Source organism: Hyla sarda, chromosome 4 (genome assembly GCF_029499605.1).
Source record: "Hyla sarda isolate aHylSar1 chromosome 4, aHylSar1.hap1, whole genome shotgun sequence".
Lineage (NCBI taxonomy): Eukaryota > Metazoa > Chordata > Amphibia > Anura > Hylidae > Hyla > Hyla sarda.
In genome coordinates, this window is record NC_079192.1 from 34045885 (window position 1) to 34066953 (window position 21069).

Below are 21069 nucleotides of genomic sequence, written 5' to 3' on the forward strand. Positions count from 1 at the left end.
CCATAGACTTGCATTGAGGGGGCGTGGCCGTGACGCCACGAGCCTTCGCAACGCATCGCCAGTCATCCGGCACGGAGCGTAGCTCGCTCTGTGCACTGGATGTCTGGGGTGCCACAGCTAAGATCGGGGATAAGATGTCTAGGGGCGGAGTACCCATTTAAAGGGGTACTCCGCCCCTAGACATCTTATCCCCTATCCAAAGCATAGGGGATAAGATGTCAGATCGCCGCGATCCTGCTGCTGGGGACCCCGGGGATCGCTGCTGCAGCACCCCGCCATCATTACTGCACAGAGCGAGATCGCTCTGTGCGTAATGACGGGCGATACAGGGGCTGGAGCAGCGTGACGTCATGGCTCCGCCCCTCGTGACATCACGGCCCGTCCCCTTAATGCAAGTCTATGGCAGGGGGCGTGACGACCACCACGCCCCCTCCCATAGACTTGCATTGACGGGGGTGGGCCGTGACGTAACGATGCTCCGGCCCCTGTATTGCCCGTCATTACGTGCAGAGCGATCTCGCTCTGCGCAGTAATGATAGCGGGGTGCTGCAGCAGCGATCCCCGGGGTCCCCAGCAGCGGGACCCCGGCGATCTGACATCTTATCCCCTATCCTTTGGATAGGGGATAAGATGTCTAGGGGCGGAGTACCCTTTAAGGTACAGCTTCATTGCCTTCTGCCTATAAGGCTAAGCTCACTTTAGGACCACACAATCTACCTGCTGCACCTGGCATTCGTTTAGAGCGTTGGGTGCAGTGACGGAGGCTCATGACGTCACGCCCGCTTGTGAAGTCACGGTCAAGCCCCCTCAATGCAAGTCTATGGGAGGGGGCGTGACGGACGTGCATTGAGGGGGTGTGGCCGTGACATCACGAGCCTTCGCAGCGCATCGGCAGTCATCCGGCACGGAACGTAGCTCGCTCTGTGCACTGGATGTCTGGGGTGCCACAGCTAAGATCGGGGATAAGATGTCTAGGGGCGGAGTATCCATTTAAGGAAGAACTTCATTGCCTTCTGCCTAGAAGGTTAGGTTCACTTTAGGACCACACAGACATTGTCATCCCTATAGATGGCAATGTCCTTCAGCTCAGATTCCGCAGCCTAACGAATGAGCAAACTCGATCTTTTGGTGCTAGAATTTCAGCTTAAATTCTGTAGTGTGCATTATACTGTGGAATCCCATTGCCAGCAACGGAATTCTGCTGCACCGGAATTTCCAACTGAAATTCCCAAACTGATTTCCAGACGGAAACTCCGTAGTGTGAACCCAGCCTACCAGTGATGCCTTTCCTGTAGGCTCTACCTATCGGGCTCATGGCTATTGGTCACTCCAGGTACACCATATCAGTCAAGTTGGGTTAGTTCAAAAGTCTGCAAGATATATACAGTATATATAATCATTTTTTTCCGGGTGATATGCCCAAATTGCTGTGTATTGCCATCCCCCTGATGGCAATACACTGCAATTTAGTCATATTTTGCCCGGTTTACAAACATCTTTTTTGGGGCTATAGCTATTGCTACAGCCCAGTTGCAAAACTACAACTCCTAGCATGCCCGGACAGCCAAAGGCTGTCCGGGCATGCTGGGTGTTGTAGTTTTGCAACAGCTGGAGGCACCCTGCTTGGGAAACCCTGCTCTGACTTACTAAAGCCGACAGGATTACAAAAGATTGTGCAGAGATGAGGTAACTGATCCTATGTGAATGTATAGTAGAGGGGTGTGTACCAGGTCCCGAGAGACTGAAGAGTCACAATGGTCAGGGATCAGGGATGGGTGTTGTCCTCTCCCCCTGTAATGCACAGTTTAAAGGGGTACTCCATTGGAAAACCTTTTCTTTTAAATCAACTGGTGCCAGAAAGTTAAACAGATTTGTAAATTACATCCCAATCCTTCCAGTACTTATCAGCTGCTGTATACTACAGAGGAAGTTCTTTTCTTTTTGAATTTCCTTTCTGTCTGACCACAGTGCTCTCTGCTGACACCTCTGTCCATTTTAGGAACTGTCCAGAGTAGGAGCAAATCCCCATAGCAAACCTATCCTGCTCTGCACTGTTCCTGACATGGACAGAGGTGTCAGCAGAGAGCACTGTGGTCAGGCAGAAAGGAAATTCAAAAAGGAAAAAACTTCCTGTGGAGCATATAGCAGCTGTTAGGTACTGGAAGGATTAAGAATTTTTTTTTTTTTTTTTTTTTTTTTTACAAATCCGTTTTAACTTTCTGGCACCAGTTTATTTTATTTTTTATTTTTTTGTGTGTCTGGCAAGATGGTGTTCTTTGTGATACCGTCTGCTAAACCGGAGTATCTAATCCTATCGTGTGAGTCTGTCTGGTCTTCTGGTGTATCTAATCCCATCGTGTGATACTGGCTGCTCTGCCAGAGTACCGTAATAGTGTCTGCAGTGCTGGGCTGTCTAATACCATCATGCAGGGTGTTGTTATATCTAGTCCCATCATATGCGATACCATCTGCTGAGCTGGTGTATCTAATTTAGTCATGTGACACCTTCAGCTGTGCCAGAGTATCTGATCCCTTCATGTATATGATGCCATCTGCTGAGGCGAAGTGTCTAATCCCAACATGTGTGATACTGTCTGCTGACCCTGTATTTATAGGCCTATCATGTCATCGGTGCCTGTGTATCTAATCCCATCATGTGTGATACTTCCTGTTGAGCTGGAGTATATGGTCTCCTCATATTTGATATCATCTGCTGAGTTTGGTGTATCTAATCCAATCATGTGTGATACTTTATGCTGAGCTGTAGTATTTTAGGCCTATCATGCCAAAGGCTGTCCAGGCATGCTGGGAGTTGTAGTTTTGCAACAGCTGGAGGAACCCTGCTTGATAAATCATGATCTAATCCCATCATGTGTGATACTGTCTGCTGTGCTGTTGTATCATGTCATCTGAGCTGGTGTATCTAATCCAGTTGTGTGATACAGTCCACTGTGCTGTAGTATTTTAGGCCTATTAAGTAATCTGAGTTGGATGTATCTAATCCCATCATGTGATACTGTCTGCAGTAGTATTTTAGCCCTATCATGTCATCGGTGCCTGTGTATCTAATCCCATCATGTGTGGTAGTCACCTCAGATACTGCCTGTTGAGCTGGAGTATCTGGTCTCCTCATATTTGATATCATCTGCTGAGTTTGGTGTATCTAATCCCATCATGTGTGATACTTTTAGCTGAGCTGTAGTATTTTAGGCCTATCATGTCATCTAAACTGGTGTTTTCCAGCCAGGGTTCCTCCAGCTGTTGCAAAACTACAACTCTCAGCATGCCTGGACAGCCAAAGGCTGTCCAGGCATGCTGAGAGTTGTAGCTTTGCAACAGCTGGAGGAACCCTGCTTGAGAAACCATGAACTAATCCCATCATGTGTGATACTGTCTGCTGAGCTGTTGTATCATGTCATCTGAGCTGGTGTATCTAATCCCATTATGTGTGATACAGTCCGCTGAGCTGTAGTATTTTAGGCCTATTAAGTAATCTGAGTTTGATGTATCTAATCCAATCACATGATACTGTCTGCTGTAGTATTATAGGCCTATCAAGTCTTCCGAGCTTGATGTATCTAATCAGATCATGTGATACTGTCTGCTGTAGTATTTTAGGCCTATGATGTCATCTGAGCTTGTGTATCTAATCCCATCATGTGTGATACTGCCTGTTGAGTTGGTGTATCTGGTCTCCTCATATATAACATCTGCTCAACTTGGTGTATCTAATCCCATAATGTGTGATACAGTCCGCTGAGCTGTAGCATTTGAGGCCTATCAAGTCTTCTGATCTTGATGTATCTAATCTCCTCATGTGTGATACAGTCCACTGAGCTGTAGTATTTTAGGCCTATTAAGTAATCTGAGTTTGATGTATCTAATCCCATCATGTAATACTGTCTGCCGTAGTATTTTAGGTCTATCATGTCATCTGAGCTTGTGTATCTAATCCCATCATGTGTGATACTGCCTGTTGAGTTGGTGTATCTGGTCTCCTCATATATAACATCTGCTCAACTTGGTGTATCTAATCCCATAATGTGTGATACAGTCCGCTGAGCTGTAGCATTTGAGGCCTATCAAGTCTTCTGATCTTGATGTATCTAATCTCCTCATGTGTGATACAGTCCACTGAGCTGTAGTATTTTAGGCCTATTAAGTAATCTGAGTTTGATGTATCTAATCCCATCATGTAATACTGTCTGCCGTAGTATTTTAGGTCTATCATGTCATCTGAGCTTGTGTATCTAATCCCATCATGTGTGATACTGCCTGTTGAGTTGGTGCATCTGGTCTCCTCATATATAACATCTGCTTATCTTGGTGTATCTAATCCCATCATGTGTGATACAGTCTGCTGAGCTGTAGTATTTTAGGCCTATTAAGTAATCTGAGTTTGATGTATCTAATCTCATCATGTGATACTGTCTGCTGTAGTATTTCAGGCCTATCATGTAATTTGTAGTATTTTAGGCCTATCAAGTCTTCTGACCTTGTGTATCTAATCCCATCATATGTGATACTGCCTGTTGAGTTGGTGTATCTGGTCTGCTCATCTTGGTGTATCTAATCCCATCATGTGTGATACTGTCAGCTGTAGTATTTTAAGCCTATCATGTAATCTGAGCTTGTGTATCTAATCCCATCATGTGATACTGTCTGCTGTAGTATTTTAGGCCTATCATGTAATCTGAGCTTGTGTATCTAATCCCATCATGTGATACTGTCTGCTGTAGTATTTTAGGCCTATCATGTAATCTGAGCTTGTGTATCTAATCCCATCATGTGATACTGTCTGCTGTAGTATTTTAGGCCTATCATGTCTTCTGAGTTTGGTGTATCTAATCCCATCATGTGATACTGTCTGCTGTAGTATTTTAGGCCTATCATGTAATCTGAGCTTGTGTATCTAATCCCATCATGTGATACTGTCTGCTGTAGTATTTTAGGCCTATCATGTCTTCTGAGTTTGGTGTATCTAATCCCATCCTGTGATACTGTCTGCTGTAGTATTTTAGGCCTATCATGTCTTCTGAGCTTGTGTATCTAATCCCATCATGTGATACTGTCTGCTGTAGTATTTTAGGCCTATCATGTCTTCTGAGCTTGTGTATCTAATCCCATGATGTGATACTGTCTGCTGTAGTATTTTAGGCCTATCGTGTCTTCTGAGCTTGTGTATCTAATCCCATCATGTGTGATACTGTCTACCGAGCCGGAGTATTCATTCTCCACTGAGCATGGTGTATAAGCCCACTGTGTGTGATGCGGTGAAGCGGTCAGCGCTGGGCGCATTGTTCTCCCGTCTGTGGCGGCTGACTCCATCCCTCTCATTCTCTTGGCGTCTCGCTTGTCAGGCTGACTCGCTTCCTCACAATAGCGGATAAGCCCTGCAGGGCGGGAGACGTGTAATACCATTAAGTCCTCTTTTATAGTCCCCCACTTTCCGGACCCTTTTTGTGCACGCTTCCTCTGAGGGCATAATGGCTGGAAGTGTGTCACCGGCTCACGGCGGGTCACGGAGCGTGCGGGGTCCGCCTGCCTGTGTGCGTCACGCTCATCGGGAGCCATCAATCTGCGCTGTTTGACGCTACCTAAAGGGAAAATCGGCGACTATAGATAGATATAGGTTATAATTATTTCACCTTATGGTGATAAACCCGGACAGCTTGATGCTTTATGGAAGAAAGGGTTAACACAATAAAGATGGCGGTCTGATATAATAGGCGTATTATTGCACTTACAGTATACGATTTTACATTTTATGTTGCTCTTTGTGCTAAAATTAACAAAATTCCATTTTACCCCCTCATTCTGACCACAGAATGTTAGAAATCTTTACTTATTTATAGAAAAGGAAAAACTATAATCCTGCAGTGACATAAGTATTCATACCCTTTTACAAGGTGAAGCCCCTCTGGCAGTGATTCCGGCCTCCAGTCTTCTTGGGGATGAGGTCACAAGGTTTACACTCCTGGATTTAGGGATTTTCCTCCATTCTTCTCTGCAGATCCTCTCGGGTTCTGTCAGGTTGGATGGGGACCGTCGGTAGAAGCCATTTCCAGGTCTCTCCAGAGATGTTCCATTAGGTTTGGGCTCTGGCTGGGTCACACAAGGACATTCACAGAGTTGTCCCTAAACCTCTCCTGTGTTGTCTTGGCCGTGTGCTTAGGGGCATTGTCTTGTTTGGACGGTGATCCTCCAGCCTAGTCATTGAGAATCTCTCTGTACTTTGCTCCATTCAGCTTTCCCTCAACCCTGACCAACCTCTCTGTCCCCACACATGATGCTGCCCCCACCATGATCACTGTAGGGATGGTATTGGGCAGGTAATGGGCAGTGCCTGGTTTCCTCCAGACATGATGCTGCCCCCACCATGATCACTGTAGGGATGGTATTGGGCAGGTGATGGACAGTGCCTGGTTTCCCCCAGACATGATGCTGCCCCCACCATGATGACTGTAGGGATGGTATTGGGCAGGTGATGGGCAGTGCCTGGTTTCCTCCAGACATGATGCTGCCCCCATCATGATCACTGTAGGGATGGTATTGGACAGGTGAGGGGCAGTGCCTGGTTTCCCCCAGATATGATGCTGCCCCCACCATGATCACTGTAGGGATGGTATTGGGCAGGTGATGGGCAGTGCCTGGTTTCCCCCAGATATGATGCTGCCCCCACCATGATCACTATCGGGATGGTATTGGGCAGGTGATGGGCAGTGCCTGGTTTCCTCCAGACATGATGCTGCCCCCACCATGATCACTGTAGGGATGGTATTGGGCAGGTGATGGGCAGTGCCTGGTTTCCTCCAGACATGATGCTGCCCCCACTATGATCACTGTAGGGATGGTATTGGGCAGGTGATGGGCAGTGCCTGGTTTCCTCCAGACATGATGCTGCCCCCCACCATGATCACTGTAGGGATGGTATTGGGCAGGTGATGGGCAGGGCCTGGTTTCCTCCAGACATGATGCTGCCCCCACCATGATCACTGTAGGGATGGTATTGTGCAGGTGATGGGCAGTACCTGGTTTCCTCCAGACATGATGCTGCCCCCACCATGATCACTGTAGGGATGGTATTGGGCAGGTGATGGGCAGTGCCCGGTTTCCTCCAGACATGATGCTGCCCCCACCATGATCACTGTAGGGATGGTATTGGGCAGGTGATGGGCAGTGCCTGGTTTCCTCCAGACATGATGCTGCCCCCACCATGATCACTGTAGGGATGGTATTGGGCAGGTGATGGGCAGTGCCTGGTTTCCCCCAGACATGATGCTGCCCCTACCATGATCACTGTAGGGATGGTATTGGGCAGTTGATGGGCAGTGCCTGGTTTCCTCCAGACATGATGCTGCCCCCACCATGATCACTGTAGGGATGGTAATGGGCAGGTGATGGGCAGTGCCTGGTTTCCCCCAGACATGATGCTGCCCCCACCATGATCACTGTAGGGATGGTATTGGGCAGGTGATGGGCAGTGCCTGGCTTCCTCCAGACATGATGCTGCCCCCACCATGATGACTGTAGGGATGGTATTGGGCAGGTGATGGACAGTACCTGGTTTCCCCCAGACATGATGCTGCCCCCACCATGATCACTGTAGGGATGGTATTGGGCAGGTGATGGGCAGTGCCTGGTTTCCTCCAGACATGATGCTGCTCCCACCATGATCACTGTAGGGATGGTATTGGGCAGTGCCTGGTTTCCTCCAGACATGATGCTGCCCCCACCATGATCACTGTAGGGATGGTATTGGGCAGGTGATGGGCAGTGCCTGGTTTCCTCCAGACATGATGCTGCCCCCACCATGATCACTGTAGGGATGGTATTGGGCAGGTGATGGGCAGTACCTGGTTTCCCCCAGACATGATGCTGCCCCCACCATGATCACTGTAGGGATGGTATTGGGCAGGTGATGGGCAGTGCCTGGTTTCCTCCAGACATGATGCTGCTCCCACCATGATCACTGTAGGGATGGTATTGGGCAGTGCCTGGTTTCCTCCAGACATGATGCTGCCCCCACCATGATCACTGTAGGGATGGTATTGGGCAGGTGATGGGCAGTGCCTGGTTTCCTCCAGACATGATGCTGCCCCCACCATGATCACTGTAGGGATGGTATTGGGCAGGTGATGGGCAGTGCCTGGTTTCCCCCAGATATGATGCTGCCCCCACCATGATCACTATCGGGATGGTATTGGGCAGGTGATGGGCAGTGCCTGGTTTCCTCCAGACATGATGCTGCCCCCACCATGATCACTGTAGGGATGGTATTGGGCAGGTGATGGGCAGTGCCTGGTTTCCTCCAGACATGATGCTGCCCCCACTATGATCACTGTAGGGATGGTATTGGGCAGGTGATGGGCAGTGCCTGGTTTCCTCCAGACATGATGCTGCCCCCCACCATGATCACTGTAGGGATGGTATTGGGCAGGTGATGGGCAGGGCCTGGTTTCCTCCAGACATGATGCTGCCCCCACCATGATCACTGTAGGGATGGTATTGTGCAGGTGATGGGCAGTACCTGGTTTCCTCCAGACATGATGCTGCCCCCACCATGATCACTGTAGGGATGGTATTGGGCAGGTGATGGGCAGTGCCCGGTTTCCTCCAGACATGATGCTGCCCCCACCATGATCACTGTAGGGATGGTATTGGGCAGGTGATGGGCAGTGCCTGGTTTCCTCCAGACATGATGCTGCCCCCACCATGATCACTGTAGGGATGGTATTGGGCAGGTGATGGGCAGTGCCTGGTTTCCCCCAGACATGATGCTGCCCCTACCATGATCACTGTAGGGATGGTATTGGGCAGTTGATGGGCAGTGCCTGGTTTCCTCCAGACATGATGCTGCCCCCACCATGATCACTGTAGGGATGGTAATGGGCAGGTGATGGGCAGTGCCTGGTTTCCCCCAGACATGATGCTGCCCCCACCATGATCACTGTAGGGATGGTATTGGGCAGGTGATGGGCAGTGCCTGGCTTCCTCCAGACATGATGCTGCCCCCACCATGATGACTGTAGGGATGGTATTGGGCAGGTGATGGACAGTACCTGGTTTCCCCCAGACATGATGCTGCCCCCACCATGATCACTGTAGGGATGGTATTGGGCAGGTGATGGGCAGTGCCTGGTTTCCTCCAGACATGATGCTGCCCCCACCATGATCACTGTAGGGATGGTATTGGGCAGGTGATGGGCAGTACCTGGTTTCCCCCAGACATGATGCTGCCCCCACCATGATCACTGTAGGGATGGTATTGGGCAGGTGATGGGCAGTGCCTGGTTTCCTCCAGACATGATGCTGCTCCCACCATGATCACTGTAGGGATGGTATTGGGCAGGTGATGGGCAGTGCCTGGTTTCCTCCAGACATGATGCTGCTCCCACCATGATCACTGTAGGGATGGTATTGGGCAGTGCCTGGTTTCCTCCAGACATGATGCTGCCCCCACCATGATCACTGTAGGGATGGTATTGGGCAGGTGATGGGCAGTGCCTGGTTTCCTCCAGACATGATGCTGCCCCCACCATGATCACTGTAGGGATGGTATTGGGCAGGTGATGGGCAGTGCCTGGTTTCCCCCAGACATGATGCTTAGAATTGAGACTAGAAAGTTTAATCTTGGTTTCATCCTCCTATTTTCTTAGTCTGGGTCCTTTTTAGGTTCCATTTTGGAAACTCCAGGCGGCTTTCATGTGTCTTTTACTGAGGAGAGGCTTCTTTCTGCCCTCTTTGTCATGAAGCCCAGATTGGTGGAGACTATCTACTGACTATAGAGGAACCATAATAATAATTACTTGATATGTTATTATAACCTGACAATAATTATAGACACACAGATGGGGTAAATAGATATGGACCATACTGGTATAACCTGGTATATACTGTATATAATTATATATGTACAGCTGGTATAAGTTATATATCTCCTGTATATAGTGATATGGACCATGTTGGTATAACCTGGTATATACTGTATATAATTATATATCTACAGCTGGTATAAGTTATATATCTCCTGTATATAGTGATATGGACCATGCTGGTATAACCTGAGTATATACTGTATATATAATATATATGTACAGCTGGTATAAGTTATATATCTCCTGTATATAGTGATATGGACCATGCTGGTATAACCTGGGTATATACTGTATATAATTATATATGTACAGCTGGTATAAGTTATATATCTCCTGTATATAGTGATATGGACCATGCTGGTATAACCTGAGTATATACTGTATATATAATATATATGTACAGCTGGTATAAGTTATATATCTCCTGTATATAGTGATATGGACTGTGCTGGTATAACCTGGTATATACTGTATATAATTATATATGTACAGCTGGTATACGTTATATATCTCCTGTATATAGTGATATGGACTGTGCTGGTATAACCTGGGTATATACTGTATATAATTATATATCTACAGCTGGTATAAGTTATATATCTCCTGTATATAGTGATATGGACCATGCTGGTATAACCTGAGTATATACTGTATATAATATATATGTACAGCTGGTATAAGTTATATATCTCCTGTATATAGTGATATGGACCATGCTGGTATAACCTGAGTATATACTGTATATAATATATATGTACAGCTGGTATAAGTTATATATCTCCTGTATATAGTGATATGGACCATGCTGGTATAACCTGGGTATATACTGTATATAATTATATATGTACAGCTGGTATAAGTTATATATCTCCTGTATATAGTGATATGGACCATGCTGGTATAACCTGAGTATATACTGTATATAATGATATATGTACAGCTGGTATAAGGTATATATATTTTCTGTATATAGTGATATGGACCATACTGGTATAACCCTAGTAAATGGATTAACCCGCCTCTGAACCTGTATAGATAATCCTACATAATCCTATTTTATTGCCGTATATGATAATAATAAGCATCTGTTTCCTGTTTCAGGACTGTGGCATCTGAGGTTCGCAAACAGGTCTCCAGAGAGTATGGAGGGTCTCCGCAGCTATCCAAGAAGCGTGCAGGGGGGGCACAGGCCGTGAGTCTGATGTTTTTAGGAATTTATCGTTTTATTCTATCATTTATTTATTTTTCCCGCCTGTCATTCACTGTTGCGCCTCTGTTGCAGGTTCCGCTCTCGGAGGTGGTGGACCCCCTGGATTTTGAGGCGTATTTGGCCAGCCACCCCCCAGACTCAGAATTTGAAGCCCTGAGGGATCTGTATGACTTTCCACCTGATGACATTGAGATCTTGTATGAGCCCAGAGAATGCCGTACACTAGAGCCTGCAGCCCCCGAAGAAGGGTGAGATGGGCGAAAAAAGGCGGCGGGGGGCAAAACCAGGACTGCCATGGCTGCACATGGGGATAAGGATAACCCCGCAATATGTTTTAGGATAGACCTGGGGGGCACAGGGTATCCGGGTACAGGGGGTATGTCTTCAATCCATGGCCCTTAGATGGTCTGGCAAAAATCTATTCTAAGGGTCATTTTTGGTTTGTTTGGTGATTTTTTTTAATACTTAACTTCTCTAAATTTATCATTTATTTCCTCTCTGCTTCTTCCCTTTTTTTTTTTTTTTTATTTCACAGAAAGTTGGACGCCCGAGTCCGAGATGCCTTAAAGGTGTATACTCACGACTGGGTGATTGTCCAGAGAAAGTAAGTGACCATTGGCTGGAAGAGGATGACTTGGTCCCCTAATCTGTAGATCTCCCGTTTTTTTTTTTGCAACACTACAACACCCAGCATGCCCTAAGAGCCAGGGGCTGTTGACGCATGCTGGTACTTGTAGTTTTATAACATTGGAGTCCACTGTAAGGGAGCTTATGTTATAAAGATAACTGAGGGTAGGTTCAGACTGAGGAGTCTTCCACCCGAAATCTAAATGACAGGTGGGAGAGATTACCTCTTGCAAAAATTTTGGGGGGCAAAATACCGCACTGTGTAGACGGGCAATGTATTCTGTGCGGTATTCTACAGAAATAATGAGCAAGATCAATCTATATATTCTAGGCAGAGATTCTGTCTGTGGTGGTACGGCACGGACGTGAGCCGTCTCCATAGACGGCAGTGCAGTCAGGTAAAATTCCCCTAAAATAAAGTGAACAAGATTTTGGCCTTAATCTTGAATTTCCACTGCAGTGTGAACAGTGCAGCAAAGTACCGTATATACTAGAGTATAAGCCGAGTTTTTCAACACAATTTTTCGTGCTGAAAACGCCCCCCCTCGGCTTATACTCGAGTGAACTCTCCGCCTGTAAATCCCTTCTCAGTGGTCTTCAACCTGCGGACCTCCAGAGGTTTCAAAACTACAACTCCCAGCATGCCTGGACAGCCATCGGCTGTCTGGGCATGCTGGGAGTTGTAGTTTTGAAACCTCTGGAGGTCCGCAGGTTGAAGACCACTGCGGCCTTCGTCATCATCCAGACACCCCCTTTAGTTTTCTACTCCCCTCCCCTGGGTGGGAAGGAAGGGTGAGCTGGTCCGGGCCATCTATGCTGCAGGGACCGTCCGGTGGGGAGGGTTAGTCATTCCGGGCTGTCCATCTTCACCGGGAGGCCCTCTTCTCCGCGCTCCGGGCCCGGACTAGTGACGTTGCCTTGACGACGACGCACAGGGACGTTGAGGATGATGACAGGGGTCTGGATGATGACATGGGGGGGGATGATGTATTTCCCATCCTAGGCTTATAATAGAGTCAATAACTTTTCCTGGGTTTTTGGGGTGAAATTAGGGGCCTCGGCTTATATTCGTGTCGGCTTATACTCGAGTATATACGGTATATAATGGGCACAAATAGTAGGGATCATTTGGTGTTCAGCTGGGGTCTCCAAACTGTGGACTTTCAGATGTTGCAAAACTACAACTCCCAGCATGCCCAGACAGCCAAGGGCTGTCCGGGCATGCTGAGAGTTGTAGCTTTGCAACATCTGGAGGTCCACAGTTTGGACACCACTGGTGCAGAGAGTCTGGTTATGTTTAATATAAATGGGTACTGTCATTAAAACTAATTTCTGCTATTGCACTTATGGTAAATAAATCGTTCTAATATACATTGTTAAAAAAAACTAAAACGTTTTTTTATGTTTGTGTTTTTAAAAGCTGCCACTAAGTGTCTCCCTACTTGTCCAGAGCATATTTTTCCCCATCTTTTGCACAGACTTTGGACTCCTGTTGGCCTGGCAGAAGTCAAAAGCAGGAGGGAGGGGTGGGGGGGGGGTGCAGCCTTATCCAATCATGGCTCATCTCACACTGAACTGCTCTAGGCTGTGTGTAGCAGAGTGAGGGAGGAAGTTCTCCCCTGTATGGCTTCAGATGATGTCACACCTGCTGGGGAACGCCCCTTCCCAGTCTGTAAACCTGACTGAGACTGAGCGGAAAATACAGAGCAATATCAAGGTAGAAAACTAATAAATAATAAAAATAAAGGCAGGGGGTGGTTTATCATGGTGGGGGCAGTGAACTAGGAGGATTATAACATTTAACAAGATCTTGAGAGGTACTCTTTAAGGACTTTCTAATCCAGTATTAGAAAAACAAAGGGGGCGATTTATCAAAATCTGTGCAGAGGAAAAGGGGACCAGTTGTCCTTAGCAACCAATCAGATCGCTTCTTTCATTTTTCAGAGGCCTTTTTTAAAATGAAAGAAGCGATCTGATTGGTTGCTATGGGCAACTGGTCAACTTTTCATCTACACAGGGTTTGATAAATCTTCCAATTTCCTTCCAAAAAATAGCCCCACCCCTGTCCTCAGGTTGTGTGTGTGGTATTGCAGGTCAGTTCCCGTTGTAATACCACACACAACCTGAGGACAGGTGTGGTGCTATTTTTGGAATCAATACATTTTTATTTATTTTTTTTCTATTCCTGGATGACCCCATTTAAGCAGTGATGTCACCTTGCTATCCGCCAATCAGGTCACAGAAACTGAGCACGGCGTATACTCCGATCACCGCCGAGCGCCAGAGGCATCGACAGAAGAACCTAACCAGACAGCTCTATGAACTGGATGAAGCTGCCGAAGAGAAGGGATGTGCAGAGGAATGTATAGTGCAGGTGTGTTAACATTCACTATATCTGTAATATATAGGGTGTGGGGGGGGGGGGTATGTATAATATGAGATGTTTGCCCGTGTTATTCCTATGTTCTCATACCTAATGTACATATCGTCTCTTTACTTGCTTCAATAGGAAGACAAAAAAAGGGCATCAGCTTCCATGGACGAGACGCCGCGGGGCAGCTGGGCCTCTAGTATTTTTGACCTGAAGAACTCCTCACCTGATCCCTTACTCCCCAATCTGCTGGACAGAACCCCTCCTGAGGAGATAGACAGGATGAATGAGGAGCAGAGGAGAGAGAACAGACACCCCCACCTCCTGACCTTATACCCTGCCCCCGATGAGGTAATGCTGGGGGGCTGCCAGGAGAAAACAAATATATATTTATTATTGTTATTACAGTGTCTCTGCTTCTGATACTCCTGATCCTCTTATTACAGTAACCCGGCTCCTGATCCTCTTATTACCCTATAACATCTTATTACAGTAACCCGGCTCCTGATCCTCTTATTACCCTATAACATCTTATTACAGTAACTCGGCTCCTGATCCTCTTATTACCCCTATAACATCTTATTACAGTAACCCGGCTCCTGATCCTCTTATTACCCTATAACATCTTATTACAGTAACCCGGCTCCTGATCCTCTTATTACCCCTATAACATCTTATTACAGTAACCCGGCTCCTGATCCTCTTATTACCCTATAACATCTTATTACAGTAACCCGGCTCCTGATCCTCTTATTACCCTATAACATCTTATTACAGTAACCCGGCTCCTGATCCTCTTATTACCCTATAACATCTTATTACAGTAACCCGGCTCCTGATCCTCTTATTACCCTATAACATCTTATTACAGTAACCCGGCTCCTGATCCTCTTATTACCCTATAACATCTTATTACAGTAACCCGGCTCCTGATCCTCTTATTACCCTATAACATCTTATTACAGTAACCCGGCTCCTGATCCTCTTATTACCCTATAACATCTTATTACAGTAACCCGGCTCCTGATCCTCTTATTACCCTATAACATCTTATTACAGTAACCCGGCTCCTGATCCTCTTATTACCCTATAACATCTTATTACAGTAACTCGGCTCCTGATCCTCTTATTACCCTATAACATCTTATTACAGTAACCCGGCTCCTGATCCTCTTATTAGCCTATAACATCTTATTACAGTAACCCGGCTCCTGATCCTCTTATTACCCTATAACATCTTATTACAGTAACCCGGCTCCTGATCCTCTTATTACCCTATAACATCTTATTACAGTAACCCGACTCCTGATCCTCTTATTACCCTATAACATCTTATTACAGTAACCCGGCTCCTGATCCTCTTATTACCCTATAACATCTTATTACAGTAACCCGGCTCCTGATCCTCTTATTACCCTATAACATCTTATTACAGTAACCCGGCTCCTGATCCTCTTATTACCCTATAACATCTTATTACAGTAACCCGGCTCCTGATCCTCTTATTACCCTATAACATCTTATTACAGTAACCCGGCTCCTGATCCTCTTATTACCCTATAACATCTTATTACAGTAACTCGGCTCCTGATCCTCTTATTACCCTATAACATCTTATTACAGTAACCCGGCTCCTGATCCTCTTATTAGCCTATAACATCTTATTACAGTAACCCGGCTCCTGATCCTCTTATTACCCTATAACATCTTATTACAGTAACCCGGCTCCTGATCCTCTTATTACCCTATAACATCTTATTACAGTAACCCGACTCCTGATCCTCTTATTACCCTATAACATCTTATTACAGTAACCCGGCTCCTGATCCTCTTATTACCCTATAACATCTTATTACAGTAACCCGACTCCTGATCCTCTTATTACCCTATAACATCTTATTACAGTAACCCGGCTCCTGATCCTCTTACTACCCTATATCATCTTATTACAGTAACCCGGCTCCTGATCCTCTTATTACCCTATAACATATTATTACAGTAACCCGGCTCCTGATCCTCTTATTACCCTATAACATCTTATTACAGTAACCCGGCTCCTGATCCTCTTATTACCCTATAACATCTTATTACAGTAACCCGACTCCTGATCCTCTTATTACCCTATAACATCTTATTACAGTAACCCGGCTCCTGATCCTCTTATTACCCTATAACATCTTATTACAGTAACCCGGCTCCTGATCCTCTTATTACCCTATAACATCTTATTACAGTAACTCGGCTCCTGATCCTCTTATTACCCTATAACATCTTATTACAGTAACCCGGCTCCTGATCCTCTTATTAGCCTATAACATCTTATTACAGTAACCCGGCTCCTGATCCTCTTATTACCCTATAACATCTTATTACAGTAACCCGGCTCCTGATCCTCTTATTACCCTATAACATCTTATTACAGTAACCCGACTCCTGATCCTCTTATTACCCTATAACATCTTATTACAGTAACCCGGCTCCTGATCCTCTTATTACCCTATAACATCTTATTACAGTAACCCGGCTCCTGATCCTCTTATTACCCTATAACATATTATTACAGTAACCCGGCTCCTGATCCTCTTATTACCCTATAACATCTTATTACAGTAACCCGGCTCCTGATCCTCTTATTACCCTATAACATCTTATTACAGTAACCCGACTCCTGATCCTCTTATTACCCTATAACATCTTATTACAGTAACCCGGCTCCTGATCCTCTTACTACCCTATAACATCTTATTACAGTAACCCGGCTCCTGATCCTCTTATTACCCTATAACATATTATTACAGTAACCCGGCTCCTGATCCTCTTATTACCCTATAACATCTTATTACAGTAACCCGGCTCCTGATCCTCTTATTACCCTATAACATCTTATTACAGTAACCCGACTCCTGATCCTCTTATTACCCTATAACATCTTATTACAGTAACCCGGCTCCTGATCCTCTTATTACCCTATAACATCTTATTACAGTAACCCGGCTCCTGATCCTCTTATTACCCTATAACATCTTATTACAGTAACCCGACTCCTGATCCTCTTATTACCCTATAACATCTTATTACAGTAACCCGGCTCCTGATCCTCTTATTACCCTATAACATCTTATTACAGTAACCCGGCTCCTGATCCTCTTATTACCCTATAACATCTTATTACAGTAACCCGACTCCTGATCCTCTTATTACCCTATAACATCTTATTACAGTAACCCGGCTCCTGATCCTCTTACTACCCTATCACATCTTATTACAGTAACCCGGCTCCTGATCCTCTTATTACCCTATAACATCTTATTACAGTAACCCGGCTCCTGATCCTCTTATTACCCTATAACATCTTATTACAGTAACCCGGCTTCTGATCCTCCTATTACTCTATAACATCTTATTACAGTAACCCGGCTCCTGATCCTCTTATTACCCCTATAACATCTTATTACAGTAACCCGGCTTCTGATCCTCTTATTACCCTATAACATCTTATTACAGTAACCCGGCTCCTGATCCTCTTATTACCCCTATAACATCTTATTACAGTAACCCGGCTCCTGATCCTCTTATTACTCTATAACATCTTATTACAGTAACCCGCCTCCTGATCCTCTTATTACCCTATAACATCTTATTACAGTAACCCGGCTCCTGATCCTCTTATTACCCTATAACATCTTATTACAGTAACCCGGCTCCTGATCCTCTTATTACCCCTATAACATCTTATTACAGTAACCCGGCTCCTGATCCTCTTATTACCCTATAACATCTTATTACAGTAACCCGGCTCCTGATCCTCTTATTACCCTATAACATCTTATTACAGTAACCCGACTCCTGATCCTCTTATTACCCTATAACATCTTATTACAGTAACCCGGCTCCTGATCCTCTTATTACCCTATAACATCTTATTACAGTAACCCGGCTCCTGATCCTCTTATTACCCTATAACATATTATTACAGTAACCCGGCTCCTGATCCTCTTATTACCCTATAACATCTTATTACAGTAACCCGGCTCCTGATCCTCTTATTACCCTATAACATCTTATTACAGTAACCCGACTCCTGATCCTCTTATTACCCTATAACATCTTATTACAGTAACCCGGCTCCTGATCCTCTTACTACCCTATAACATCTTATTACAGTAACCCGGCTCCTGATCCTCTTATTACCCTATAACATATTATTACAGTAACCCGGCTCCTGATCCTCTTATTACCCTATAACATCTTATTACAGTAACCCGGCTCCTGATCCTCTTATTACCCTATAACATCTTATTACAGTAACCCGACTCCTGATCCTCTTATTACCCTATAACATCTTATTACAGTAACCCGGCTCCTGATCCTCTTATTACCCTATAACATCTTATTACAGTAACCCGGCTCCTGATCCTCTTATTACCCTATAACATCTTATTACAGTAACCCGACTCCTGATCCTCTTATTACCCTATAACATCTTATTACAGTAACCCGGCTCCTGATCCTCTTATTACCCTATAACATCTTATTACAGTAACCCGGCTCCTGATCCTCTTATTACCCTATAACATCTTATTACAGTAACCCGACTCCTGATCCTCTTATTACCCTATAACATCTTATTACAGTAACCCGGCTCCTGATCCTCTTATTACCCTATAACATCTTATTACAGTAACCCGGCTCCTGATCCTATTATTACCCCTATAACATCTTATTACAGTAACCCGGCTCCTGATCCTCTTATTACCCTATAACATCTTATTACAGTAACCCGGCTCCTGATCCTCTTATTACCCTATAACATATTATTACAGTAACCCGGCTCCTGATCCTCTTATTACCCTATAACATCTTATTACAGTAACCCGGCTCCTGATCCTCTTATTACCCTATAACATCTTATTACAGTAACCCGACTCCTGATCCTCTTATTACCCTATAACATCTTATTACAGTAACCCGGCTCCTGATCCTCTTACTACCCTATCACATCTTATTACAGTAACCCGGCTCCTGATCCTCTTATTACCCTATAACATCTTATTACAGTAACCCGGCTCCTGATCCTCTTATTACCCTATAACATCTTATTACAGTAACCCGGCTTCTGATCCTCCTATTACTCTATAACATCTTATTACAGTAACCCGGCTCCTGATCCTCTTATTACCCCTATAACATCTTATTACAGTAACCCGGCTTCTGATCCTCTTATTACCCTATAACATCTTATTACAGTAACTTGGCTCCTGATCCTCTTATTACCCCTATAACATCTTATTACAGTAACCCGGCTCCTGATCCTCTTATTACTCTATAACATCTTATTACAGTAACCTGCCTCCTGATCCTCTTATTACCCTATAACATCTTATTACAGTAACCCGGCTCCTGATCCTCTTATTACCCTATAACATCTTATTACAGTAACCCGGCTCCTGATCCTCTTATTACCCTATAACATCTTATTACAGTAACCCGGCTCCTGATCCTCTTATTACCCTATAACATCTTATTACAGTAACCCGGCTCCTGATCCTCTTATTACCCCTATAACATCTTATTACAGTAACCCGGCTCCTGATCCTCTTATTACCCTATAACATCTTATTACAGTAACCCGGCTCCTGATCCTCTTACTACCCTATAACATCTGATTACAGCTATTTTATATGACTTTTATCTTCTCTTTATCATTTTCTATTCTATCCTGTGTTCTCCATAGGATGAAGCTGTTGAACGCTCCACTGTTCCAGAGGTGCCTAAGGAGCACTTTGGACAGAGGATCATGGTGAAGTGTATAGCACTAAAGTGAGTGTTGGTCCCTGGTTACGACTGTTTGTTTTCCTTTTGATGTTTTATGTCTCTGGTGATATTTTACATGTTGTTCCTATTTTTTTTCTCTTTTAGGTTCGAAATTGAAATTGAACCCATATTTTGCGTCATGGCTTTATATGATGCTAAAGAGAAAAAAAAAGTAAGATGCTGTTCATGACTTTTAACATGTCCTTACATTAGATGTATGCAGCGGAGACATTCTGCTATGAGAGCGGCTAACAATACACTGTACATTACATATCTTTTAAATGTGGTGCGCCTCCTGTGGTTGCATCTGGAACTGTATCCTTTTGTACGATAGTGTAGGATTTTCCCAACAGTGTGTCTCCAGCTGTTGCAAAACTACAACTTTCAGCATGCCCGGACAGCCGTTGGCTGTCCGGGCATGCTGTGAATTGTAGTTTTGCAACAGTTGGAGACGCACTGTTTTAGTGTGCTTCCTTCAGGATAGATATATATATATACACACACATACGTGTGTGTATATAATATTAATAATATATATTTATAATATTAATAATATACATGTGTGTGTATATATTTATAATATTAATTTATATACAGTGATCCCTCAACTTACAATGGCCTCAACATACAATAGTTTCAACATACAATGGTCTTTTCTGGACCATTGTAAATTGAAACCAGACTCAACATACAATGTTACAGACAGTCCAGATCTGTGAAACGTGTCAATGGCTGAAAGATCTGACCAATCAGAATAGACATTTCACTGGTAAAACCCCTGTATTACTGAAGTGCCTGCACTGACTGGTGTCTGGTAGCGCCCCCTACAGTACAGGGAGGTATTACATGTTCTGTACTCTTTACCTGTATTACTGAAGCATATGCTCTGACTGGTGTCTGGTAGCGCCCCCTACAGTACAGGGAGGTATTACATGTTCTGTACTCTTTACCTGTACCAGGGTTAGCTTCTCCTTTGGACACCAGGTGAGGGCGGCTCCATGTTACTTTTTTAGGACATTGCGTGTACTGTACAGAACCCCGAAGAAGCTCCTGTCCTCTACATAGACCAGTGTTTCCCAAGCAGGGTGCCCCCAGCTGTTGCAAAACTACAACTCCCAGCATGCCCGGACAGCCTTTGGCTGTCCGGGCATGCTGGGAGTTGTAGTTTT

General features: G+C 45.0%; 1 protein-coding gene across 6 annotated transcripts in view; it reads left to right on the forward strand.

Annotated features, from left to right (window-relative positions):
• DOCK6 (dedicator of cytokinesis 6) overlaps nt 1–21069 on the forward strand; it is a 148611-nt gene that overhangs the window by 26046 nt on the left and 101496 nt on the right. For all 6 annotated transcript variants that reach the window (XM_056570464.1, XM_056570465.1, XM_056570462.1 and 3 more), the window contains exons 2-8: nt 10980–11070; nt 11161–11336; nt 11624–11692; nt 13951–14089; nt 14225–14437; nt 19821–19906; nt 20006–20072. In XM_056570464.1, the coding sequence (XP_056426439.1) occupies nt 10980–11070; nt 11161–11336; nt 11624–11692; nt 13951–14089; nt 14225–14437; nt 19821–19906; nt 20006–20072 (841 nt within the window). The remainder of the gene's footprint in view (nt 1–10979; nt 11071–11160; nt 11337–11623; nt 11693–13950; nt 14090–14224; nt 14438–19820; nt 19907–20005; nt 20073–21069) is intronic.